Source organism: Lepisma saccharinum, chromosome 5, assembly GCF_977018435.1.
Source record: "Lepisma saccharinum chromosome 5, izLepSacc3.1, whole genome shotgun sequence".
Lineage (NCBI taxonomy): Eukaryota > Metazoa > Arthropoda > Insecta > Zygentoma > Lepismatidae > Lepisma > Lepisma saccharinum.
This window is the reverse complement of record NC_139233.1, coordinates 8,296,306-8,308,905: the sequence shown is the minus strand read 5'-3', so window position 1 is coordinate 8,308,905 and position 12,600 is coordinate 8,296,306. Positions and strand designations below refer to the sequence as shown.

General features: G+C 42.1%; 1 protein-coding gene across 4 annotated transcripts in view; it reads left to right on the top strand.

Moving 5' to 3' along the window:
* The window catches only part of LOC145987646 (UNC93-like protein), a 48,431-nt gene that overhangs the window by 19,297 nt on the left and 16,534 nt on the right, over positions 1–12,600 (top strand). For all 4 annotated transcript variants that reach the window (XM_083122136.1, XM_083122135.1, XM_083122137.1 and 1 more), the window contains exons 2-3: positions 2,559–3,199; positions 6,373–6,592. In XM_083122136.1, coding sequence (XP_082978262.1) covers positions 2,569–3,199; positions 6,373–6,592 — 851 coding nt within the window. In that variant the 5' untranslated portion in view covers positions 2,559–2,568. The remainder of the gene's footprint in view (positions 1–2,558; positions 3,200–6,372; positions 6,593–12,600) is intronic.

Genomic DNA, 12,600 nt, shown 5'->3' with positions numbered 1-12,600 from the left:
ACTGCCCCTCCCCCAACGTTTAATTCAGAATCCCCCCCTCCAGAACCCACATGTCAATTAAGGCCCTAATATGTAAGAGTTGGATATTTCTCCCTCCCTCCCCCTTCGATAATGCCCTTAAACACTTTATTTTCTTCATATAATGGATTAAATATGATGCATTTTTAAGGTGTAAAATTTTTACATATACTATTTTGGAGAGAAATATAAATGTTGAATTTTACAGTATTTGAAGGGAAAAAAATCTCCCAAGAATCTCTATGTCGCAGCCTACACCAACCTCCCCCCCTCCTGTGGGCACCTCTGCTGTAGAGCAAGGTCGCGAATAACGGAAGAGAAGGGGAGAAACCGAGCTGGCGAAGCAGGAGCAAAGCAGTGCAGGTACTTCTTCTCACGAGTTCATAGGTCGAGCCCCTCTCGAGTCACTACTTGCACAGAGACATATTTTCGTTAGCTTGCTCCAGAGATTCCCGAGACAGATTGAAGCCATGCATTTTGGGAGGGACACGTGCCCTGTCCTGCTAAATCAGGCATGTTTTGTTTTCTTTCTGGTGGTTACACAATGTATGCTGTGCCGCCACTGATATACATATTGAGAATAGAAAGGATGGAAAGATTGAGTACAAAAATTGTCTGCCATTCATATTCATGCATTGATTGGTCTATTTTACTTAGCTTTTCTGCCATCTTTGGCTAGTCGTGAACATGACCATACAATGAAATCGATAAAAGGGCACTTGCAAAAACACCCAGGCCAGGATTCGAACCCGAAACCCTTGGTGTCATAGTGCTCTGTTAACCACTTCGCCACGGAGGTCGGCATATACGAAGGTCACTATTTATATTTTGAGCCTAACAATGAAAAAACAGGAATCTGGCATTGAAAACTGCTTTATTGTTTTTCGAAGTATTCTCCTTTATGGTCAATACACTTTTGCATTCGTTCGAACCATTTGTCAAAGCAGTTTTTCCAATCTTCTTGAGACACCTCCATAATATGGTTTTTGAACGCATCAACGGCGTCTTCCGCCGACGAAAATCGTTGTCCACGCAATTTATTCTTGACATTCGGGAACAAGAAGAAGTCATTGGGTGCCAAATCAGGACTGTACGGCGGATGACCCATCAATTCTATTTTTTGATTGGATTGAATTGATTTGTTGTTTTAAGTCCACTTTATGCACAGTATGGCTAATCGGGACTGGACCTACAGTTTAAAGTGGGATCCGAACCACTATGTGCCTCCACCGGGAATCGAACCACTGCGCCATCGGGGAGGCCATCTATTTTTTGACTGTTCATAAAGCCGGTTGTTTGTTAGACGAGATGTGTGACAGCTGGCATTGTCTTGATGAGGAATGATCCGACGGCGTTTGTTTGTTTTCCGTATTTGACCGAAGACCTCTGGCAAACAATTTGTTGTGTACCATTCAGAGTTGACCGTTCTACGTTCCTCTAAAGGCACAGTTGCCAGCCACATGACCAGTTTTCCCGAAAAAACAGGCGACCATGTGCTTCGAGCGCGAACAACTTTTGTTGGATTGGGTTCATCTTGAAACACCCATACAGTCGACTGCTGTTTACGTTCCAGCTCATATGCATATATCCATGCTTCGTCACCTGTTACAATCTTATATACGTCTTTTGAAGCACCACGATTTTATTTATTGAGCATTTGTTTGCACCAATTGACGCGAGCGTCTTTTTGAGTTTTTGTCAAATTGTGTGGGATCCAACGAGAACATACCTTTCTCACAGCTAAATGATCATGTAATATTTTATATATGCTGGTGGAACTAATGCCTATGGTTGCCTCAATCTCACAGTATGTCACATGACGATCTTGCAGTATTAGGTTTTGCACAGCATCAATGTTTTCTTGAACAACAATTGATTTTGGACGACCTTCGCGAATCTCGTCGGTGAGCGAATGGCGGCCACTATTAAATTCGTTATACCAGCGTTTCACAGTGGCAAAGGATGGGGCTTCATCGCCAAATGTGGAAGGAAGTTGATCGATGCACTCTTGTCTTGATAATCCACGTCGAAAATCGTAAAAAATCATCGAACAAAAATGTTCACGAGTTAATTCCATTTTATTGTTGTCGCGCAATTTCCAAGGCAACATAAACAACACAAATGAAGCTATTGACAAAACATTTGAAGTACGTTATGGTCAATAATGCCAGACGATTCCGTGCAAACGTCAAATCGCGCCTAACTTCAATCAGTGTTGCCAAGGCTCAAAATATAAATAGTGACCCTCGTATATGTCTCCAATTCTTGCCATTTTTTTTTAGAACTGAACAAAGAAAATTGAAGTATGAATTTTCAATTGTAGTAATGAACGGATTCGTTTTGGGGTAATTCTGCTTTACTCCTCTCAAAATCTAATATGTTTAAAAATCTAATCTCCTGCAAATACTACGTGCATCATGACCTAATTCTTGATGATAAGATGATTGCAAGGATATTCCTTAAAAGATAAAACGCTATGATATATGTTACCAATAATCCATAGATAAAATGTTCTAATCAGGCTATAAATCTGTTTTCAGGTTTGTCAAAATGGAAAACAAAAATGAAGAGAAACTGGGTGGTGGCATCAGCAATGTTGCCTTCACCATTGACGCAACAGACCCTCAGGGGAAGCCCAACAGTGAAGCTACCAAAAATGAAAACAATGCGGAACTGTACAGAAAGCTGGCAAGTGAATTCCCTAAATCCGAAAGGAAGAAAATACTTAAGAACATCATCGCCATCAGTTTTTCATTCACCCTGCTGTTCACAGCTTACCAAAGCATGGCCAACCTTCAGAGTTCCATAAATGCCGAGCTTGGAACGGCGTCCCTTGCCACGGTGTATGGTGCTCTGGTGGTCTCCTGCATATTCTTGCCAACGTTGCTCATAAACAAGTTTACAGCAAAGTGGACGCTTGCTTTTGCCATGCTGTGTTACTCCACGTACATCGCTGCACAGTTTTATCCTGAGTACTATACCCTTATCCCGGGGGCCATCATCGTCGGTCTCGGAGCTGCCCCCATGTGGTCTGCCAAATGCACTTACCTCACACAGGTTGGCAACCTTTATGCGGAGATGGTTGGCGAAAGCGCTGAAACAATTGTGACAAGGTTCTTTGGAATATTCTTTTTATTCTTCCAGAGTTCCCAAGTGTGGGGGAACCTCATATCATCTACAGGTATGTTTTCACACTGTTGGTCATAGTCAAAATGTAAATATTGGCGATCCCAACTTAGGGGATCAGTATTGGCTCGTATATGATCACCAGCCCAAAACAAGAGAGTTGTTTTCAGAAAGAAATACCGTAAACATTTCAAGACAAAAATAATAACTGTGCAAAAAGCGGAGGGAATGTAAGGTTTTGATGGTCTACGCTTTGTTACAATTCAGACCATCCAAGAAAGAAGTATTCCTTTCTTTTGTCTACCGTGATTTGGGGAGACATGACTCACCTGCTGGCTGTTGCCACTCACTGCAAACCCCTGTTGGGAAGAGAGAAAGGGGCGATGGATGTCCAGGCAAAAGTTTGTGAATAGGCTCCCATGGTCTTCAAGTAGTTTATTGTTCATGTGTGCTCATTCTCATTTTAAATAGTTCTCAAAGGAGTTAATTATTATTTTATGTTCAATGTGTGTATCATGTAGCAACACTGTCGCCATAAGACCCATACTGCACTCTTTAAGTTGAGCTCACCAATGAAGCGTTGTATTCATGTTCACTTAAGCTCGAAGACTAGCTTTGTTAAACCAACTGTTTTAAAATTCTCAAATTTAGTAAAGCAAGTTGACCATTAATCTTTTCCTCTGATTATAGCATGGCACATATATTTATGAAACTTATATGTAGAGGAAAGGCATGTAAACTGCAACCAACATTGAAATCCAGTTTTTGGATTGTTTTCTTACAAAGCAACAGATCGGTAGTAATGAAAGTAGAAGGATGCAATGCCCATGAAAAATCCATAATTAGACACTGGTTGTTACTTTTGATTATTAGATTTAATGAGAAATGATTAATTTTTATTCAGTTTTGATTGTCATATTAACAGTGTACAACACTAATTTATTATTGGATTTAGTCAGTGTGGTATTTAAGAAATTTCCAGTGTGTAGGGGTGGGATATGATACCATACCTCCAAAACCCAAGAGCAACGTAATGGATTGTCTTGTTCCAACTTCAACCACAGTTGTGCATAATTTGTAGTATTGAAATAGGCAACTGGTGGACACTTTAATAATAGAAACATCGATGAACATAAAGGGTCAATTTCAAGCCTATTTCTGTTATCAGTGATGTTTTGATTCATGGAACAATCCACGCTCACACTCAGCAGAAGAAACTGGCACAACACTCACATCGTGGCTAATCTCTAGATTTTCACCTAAACTGGTGGATTGTCACACACATCAAACCAGTGATAATGAGATCCCTAGCTAATTGTGCAGTAAATGGAAGAGGCATTGCAGCTGTGTCCCCACCATTGTACTCATTGTCAATCAATTGCTTTATGATTGTCTTGGCTGTGGGGATTTGCCAAGACAGAAGTGTATGCAGAAAAGCCAAGAGATCTGGATAACCTCAAAGCACGGTATCTTCAGTCATCTTGGGCATTTCGGATTCAGGACGAGATTGCATGAATGCATCAATGTTGAATGGTGCTCAGTTGGAAGTGAGGCAATGAGGACGACAGACTATGAAGTACTAGCTTTATTTCACTGAAATATTTATGTTTGTTACAAAGTTATAAGAATTTAAATGTGGGAAGGACTTTGGAAAACCCTGTAGGTGTGAAATTTGAAGAAACATTTTACTCATGCCACGCATAAGTTCTTAATTTGTTTCATTCTGTAAGGATGACCTTTCCACATACTATACCAGATTATCAACTTCACTTCCACGTAGTGTTTTACTTCTTTTGTTCTGTTTAACATTAACCTGGCCTGGCTCTACCTGTTACTTGTTCCGTTACTGCCACAGGTGAATAAGATGCAAAAACATAATAAACTAACAATACGGTTCATTCAACTAACAATACGGTTCATTCGAAATAACACATCTTAGAATAACTACCATACAAATTCACCATACAAATTCATGATATTTTTCTGTACCATGGATATAAGGGAAACTCTTTCCTTTCGCATGAATGAAAGTTCGGACGTTCAGATTAAAAATATATAAAAATTCTATTTATTTTGTTGCTTAAATATGTACAAATAATTACATATGAAATAACACCACATAAAAATGACATGATCCTCTTTTAATTGCAACACTGTAATATATATATATATATATATGAGAGGTTCTTACGCTGGCCTAGACCAGCAGTACTAGTTAAAAAATGAATCTAGCTTGTCACTAGTATACATGACAGGTTTCTCGAATTCCCTCCCTTTCTTGTTTATAATTAAAATGGCCTCTAAGAAATAGACTAAATTTGGTTGAAATTACAATAACTAATTATGCGCTGTACTTGAAATTAAACGTGTCCCTTAATTCCCTCAGATACAACGTTTCTCTAATAATAATAACAAATGTCCACCGAAACTAAGCTTTAGCTTGTCACCAAACGAATCAAGAAAAAATGTGTGGACTTATGTATGCAGTTCATTGAAAACAAATGGTTGACCAGCCCCACAACTCTACCGGAACCGAAGAACCTTCCAAAGGTCTCTCCTCTAGCCCAAAACACATGAGAATGCCAACCCCCGTTACTCAATCGGTTCCCTTATATAGGCGAATCGAAAAAAAAAAACAGAAAACGGAACTTTTTCCAACACCCCTCAGGTTGAAAGGACAACATTTTAAAACTAACAGTTTTCTGCCGGCAGGCTTTCACCGTCATGTAGGTCATCCCTACAGCAAGTTACATTTGAAACTGCATTAAAAAAGAAGGATAGCTGTCACTAAATAAAATAATATTAAACATACATAAAAAATAATAATAAAAAAAGGATCTTGTAGTGATTCTATCATTATAGTAGTACCCCCTGGACTGCATTTTGCAGACTAATAAGGCTCTTGCATCTGCACCTACAGCCAGTATAATCTTCGTAGGACTGTGTGTGTGTTGTCCTGTGTTTGTCCTGTGTTTGTCCTTATGTGTGCTGAGTGCCCCTTTACAGCCTCATCTTTTAATCGAAGTCAAAATATATTAAAATTTTAGATATATGACATTACATTTACGTTATTTACGTTATGGTAAGGGGCTGGACCCCATGTAGTGTAACAGGTGCAAAATATTTTAAGTGCTAATCTACCCAAAATGTTAAATTCCATGAATCTATTAAATAATTGACCAATCAATCAATCATTATATTGTTAACTCGTAACTAAATTTTCCATAGTTCTGTCCAGCGGTGACCAGAAAGATGTTGCAGAAAATGCATCACATTTATGGCAGTGTGGCACAGAGTACTGCCCGGCAGAATTTGTAGCTGATAACAGCAGCGGAGGTAGTGCCGGCAGGCCTGAAGATGACAAATTATACACATTGGCAGGAATATACCTTGCTTGTGCCTTGTGTTCATCCGTTCTTGTTGGTTTTCTTGTGGATCCTCTAACAAGGTAAGCTAACTAACTAACTAACTAACTCAATCACTCACTCACTCTCTAGCCTTCTTAAACCCGAAGGTTCATGGCTTCAGCAACACAGTCCTTCCATCTGTCCCTATCTTGAGCAAGATCTACAGGGTGATTCTAAAGGTATAGTACAAACGAAAACCACACATACCTCCCATGAAATAGAGACGAAAGTTCCCCTTCCACTTTGCCGAGAGATGCCTCCGTGAGGAGCTAGACAACGCCGAAAACGTGTGAAAATGAACTTCACACCTCTGTACAGCCAGTACCAGTGAAGATAGAAAGGCGGAACAAACGAAGTCAAAAGGAACACCAAAGTCACCCATCCGAAAAACACTAGGCGGCAGCTGTGCAACGCATGCGCATGGGGTTCCACAAAGGAATAGGAGTGTCCCGCAAGACAAGTGAAGGAAAAGGGTAGCGATCGACAACGGTAGGGACAAAAGAAACAATGAAGCATGAAGTAACAATTGCACAGCGGGAAACAAACACATGCAGCACGTGGGGAGTCCCCAAACACAGTAGGGAGACACCGCAGCAAGAACAAAGCACGGTTCAACAAAAGAGAGGACCGGACGGGGAATGGTACCTGTCAAGGAGACGACAAATGCGGGACGAGAGATTCCCCGTAGCAGCACCGAGGGGATGTCACACAGAAGTCGTGCGCCAGCAGGACAAACACAGCAACTACGGGCACAGGAGGTTTATTGCCACGCAAAGGTGCACTTACAGATAGGAATAGTACGTAGTACGTAGTCGTACCCCGGACTGACATTGTTACAAAAGTTGCTCAAATTGACGACCACCATATTCAATGCAGGCATTGCAGCGTCGCAGGAAATTCTAGCGAACCCTATCAAAAATCCCTGGCATGGTATACACCTCGGCCGATGCTGCAAGTATCCGCGCTACGAATGTTTCCTTGTCAGGCACCGGGGTCTCGTAGACGAGTGTTTTCACATGGCCCCACAAGAAGAAATCCATTGGTGTGAGGTCAGGCGAACGGGCGGGCCAGGGGACGGGCCCCTCTCTGCAGATCCAGCGCTGTGGGTAGGTACGGTGCAAAAGGGTTCGCACTGTGCCATCAAAATGTGCAGGTGCTCCATCCAATTGAAACCACATACGATGTCGCACGTTGAGGGGTACATCTTCTAGCAGCTCTGGAAGGACTGATGCAAGAAAGGTGCGATAGAGGCGGCCATTTAAATGTGGTGGCAGCAGGTATGGACCGATAATCTGTTCATCGATGATACCTGCCCAGATATTCACTGCAAACTGGGTCTGATGGTGCACCTCGACTGCTGCATGTGGATTTTCATAATCCCACACATGGCTGTTTCGGCAATTGAAGATGCCCTCACGGGTGAATGTTGCCTCATCCGTGAAAAGCACATGTCGCAAAAAACGGGGATTGTCGGTACAAAACTGCAACAGTCGTTGACAGAATTCCACACGTCGTGGGTAATCCCCAGCCTGCAACGCGTGGACTCGCTGTGGATGATAGGGATACAGCAGATCATCATGAAGGACACGCCACACTGTCGAGTGTGATACTCCCACTGCACGTGCAATGCTACGGGTGCTAGTGGACGGTGTGTCGTCCACGCGAGCAAGTACGTCCTCCTCGACCGCCGCGGTGCGCACATGTCTTGGGTGACCGACATGATGGCCTGCACGTAACACACCCGATTGACCAAGGGTACGGTGCACGTTCGAAAACAACCTGCTGCCGGGTTGTCGCCTCTCCGGATACTGTCCGCGATAAAGGCGTGCAGCTGCTCGGCCATTGCCATCTGCAAGGCCGTAGACAAAATGCATGTCCCTCAGTTCTACAAATGTGTAGCGTTCCATGGTACGGTGAGGATAGTGCCAATTATGGAATACTGTACTGCAGTGCACAGGTGGCACACACACACATACTGGTCACAACGGCTTCGAAACAACGTACTCAATTGTCGTACGTCAAGCACACCACCACCGCACCGGCTCTTTCACTGACACGCTCCCTGATGCTGCACTTCCAATCAGCCCACACGTCCGCACGGCGCTGTGGTACAATCAGCTGACGTTCCTGAGCCACCCGTGCCTGTGCCCTTCACTACCTGACCACTGCTGTCAGGTGGGGCCATGTACTCTGGGGCCTTGTCATCGTGGAACACATGTAGCGTCATTCATTCTTGCCCCATTCACCCACAACACGTACTTCGTCCGTCTTGCTCGAGCCGACGGGGAGCACTATGTACGATCGTGTGGTGTTTGTGTACACCAATGTGGGGTAACCCAGCAGTTGAACAGACGTGCATACCCCCACGTAGCTTCATTACACGATTGTCCCACGCAGTTTATCTGTCCAGCCTTGCTCGGCCCGGTCTCACACCCACGCGGCAGTGTGCGGCTGCGGTTGTGTGAGGCCACGCTTGGTTTCGGAGCAGAAGGCTGCGGCCGAGGAGGGACTCTAGTTGTTCGGCTGGGGTTGCGCTCGGAAGCAAGCAGCCGCGTCAGGTCTGGGAACGGTAGACCTGGTGATCGGGATGGAAACATTCCGACCTCGTCCATTAGTGTCGTCCACCTTACGGAGTGGTGGGGTCCGTACGACACTCCAGCAGCCTTTCGCCCGCTCCCACCAAGCGATGTGCCTCCGGCTTCATTTCTAAGAGGCTGATTGGGCCCCATCACGACGTTTGTTACAACGTCAGTACGGGGTAGGTGGTCCTATCTGTACGTGCACCTTTCATTAGCAATAACCTCCTGTGCCCGTAGTTGCTGTGTTTGTCCTGCTGGCGCACAACCTCTGTGTGACATCCCCTCGGTGCTGCTACGGGGAATCCCTCATCCCGCATTTGTTGTCTCCTTGGCAGGTACCATTCCCCGTCCGGTCCTCTTTCTCTTTTGTTGCACCGTGCTTTGTTCTTGCTGCGGTGTCTCCCCACTGTTTTTTGGGGACTCCCCTTGCGCTGCACCGCCAGCGCCGCCATTTCTGCCCCGAACCATGTACGCGTCTGTTGCCTGTCGAGTGTCACGGACCACTTTGCTTGCATTCTCGGTGTGTTTTTACATCCTACGTCGTCCTCCCGTGGTTCTGCAACCCCGCACTACTTTTCTCAACTGCACTGCTTCAGTCATGGTGTTTGTTTCCCGCTCTGCAATTGTTCCTTCATGCTTCATAGCTTCTTTTGTCCCTACCATTGTCGATCGCTACCCTTTCCCTTCACTTGTCTTGCGGGACACTCCTATTTCCTTTGTGGAACCCCATGCGCATGCGTTGCGCAGCTGCTGCCTAGTGTTTTTCGGATGGGTGACTTTGGTGTTCCTTTTGATTTTGTTTGTTCCGCCTTTCTATCTTCACTGGTACTGGCTGTACAGAGGTGTGAAGTTCATTTTCACACGTTTTCGGCGTTGTCTAGCTCCTCACGGAGGCATCTCTCGGCAAAGTGGAAGGGGAACTTTCGTCTCTATTTCATGGGAGGTATGTGTGGTTTTCGTTTGTACTATACCTTTAGAATCACCCTGTATATACTCTTTTCCATCGCTACCGATTTCCTTTAGGTCCATCTCAACATTATCACTCCCTCTTCGTTTTGGTCTTCCTACTGGTCTCTTACCATCAGGTTTCCCAACAAGAATCCTGTGAACTCCTCTTTCCTCTCTCATTCGTGCCACATAGCCTGCCCACCTAAGTCTTCTTGATTTAATTATTCTAATAATATTGGACATGAATACAAATTATGTAGTTCTAAATTATGTAACCTTCTCCACTCACGTCTCCACATCCCTTTTAGGTCCAAAGATTTTCCTAAGGATCTTTTTTTCAAATACTCTCAATTCATGTTCCTCTTTCAATGTAAGGGACGAAGTTTCACACCCATATAATATTACAGGCAAAATTATATTGTATATTTTAACTTTTAGTTTCTTAGATATTAAACGAGAAGACAAAAGTTTATTAAGAGAGAAGTAACATGCATTTCCTGAATTCAGCCTACTTTTTATTTCCTCTTTAATATAATTTTCATTTGTTAATATTACTCCTAAGTATTTGAATTTGGAAACTGGTTCAAATGAGTTGTTATCAATAATTAGATTTTGATTATTACCTAACACTTGGTTTCGGCCTGTAAGCATATATTTAGTTTTCTCTTTCTTAACTTCCAAACCTATATCTTTAGCAGTTTTGAAAAATATTTTAGCAGTTTTGAAAAATATTTTAGCATTATTCTTAATTGTATTTATATCATCCCCTAATAAGTCTACATCATCTGCATATGCTAACAACTGAGTCATACCATTTAATTTTAGTCCTTCGTTAGTTTCTTTTACCTTCCTAACAGCATATTCTAAAGCAAATAATGCATCTCCTTGTTTTAACCCATCATGAATTGTAAATTTGTCAGACATATTAATACCCACACGAATTTTACTTTCTGTTTCACTGGTACATACTTTTATCATACTAACAAGCTTCTTAGATATTCCAAACTCTACTAATATGTTATATAATTTATATCTTTTGACAGAATCATATGCTTTTTTGAAATCAATGAATAGCTGATGGACATTTTGATTATATTCCCACTTTTTTTCAAGTGTCTGTCTGATGTGAAAAATTTGATCTGTAGTTGATCTGTTACGTTTAAATCCACATTGATAATCACCTATAATTTCATTAGCATATGGGGTTAGTCTTGTTAAAAAAATAATTATATAAATAATAATATATATATTAAAATTTATAATTTTATAAATTTATATAAACCTTACAAGGTAAGTTATATCTAGATATTTCACAGAACTTCCACTAATGTTCATTTGTCCATATTTTACAAGAAAAATGTAGCTTTCAGTGCACAAACACACATCTACATTGTCATCTGGAATTCAATAGTCTCCCAAGGTATAAGGGGGGACACTTTTCAAAGACACCTTAATGTCAACTTTCCTTCCACGTAGTACACACTGGACTGCTTTTTGCAGAATAGCAAGGCTCTGGTGTCTTGACTTGCAGACTGTATAATCCTCTGTGGAGCTCATGTTATGTCATTCCTATATCTTTGTTATTATCTCTACATTCATTACACCACTCAGCTTCATCTTTGCGATTAGCCAAAAGTGGCAGAAAAATGAAGTAAAACTAAATCAATCAATCCAATAGTTTTCTGAAAGAACAAATTTAATATTGAGGAGAGCACTATAAAAAGTAATGAACAGTTGGTACATCCATTAATATAAGTGAACTGAAGTACATGCAAGCATGCAAATATAATTTTGAAAATAAAGTAATGCCAACCAGGAAGATTACTGGAGTGCTGGACTAAATTAAGCATCAGCTCGTCATTTATCCTCATCATCACAATTAATGCATTACAGTAATCCCTCAGATCAGAGGACTGCCGAATTAACGAAAATGCCGGGTTAGTGGAGGTTCATTTAAAAAAATGCATTTTAATAGCAAAACCTATGTTTATTGCACAAGATATTACAAAATATGAACGTATATTAAAATTGAAATTAGTGTAACAATTAGTGCAACAATGACCAGTAGCGTAGCGTCCTAGTACGCCCATACGCCCGGCGTTCCCTGATTTAAAATTTTAAAAATGCATAAATGCTGTAAATATAAAGTAAAACGAGACTAATTATATGCAGGTGATTCTAAAGGTAGGGTACAAATGAAAACCACAGATACCTCCCATGAAATAGAGACGAAAGTGCCCCTTCCACTTTGCCGAGAGATGCCTCCGTGAGGAGCTAGACAATGCCGAAAAAGTGTGAAAATGAACTTCACACCACTGTACAGCCAGTACCAGTGAAGATAGAAAGGCGGAACAAAAGAAGTCAAAAGGAACACCAAAGTCACCCATCCGAAAAACACCAGGCGGCAGCTGCGCAACGCATGCGCATGGGGTTCCACAAAGGAAATAGGAGTGTCCCGCAAGACAAGTGAAGGGAAAGGGTAGCGATCGACAACGGTAGGGACAAAAGAAGCAATGAAGCAT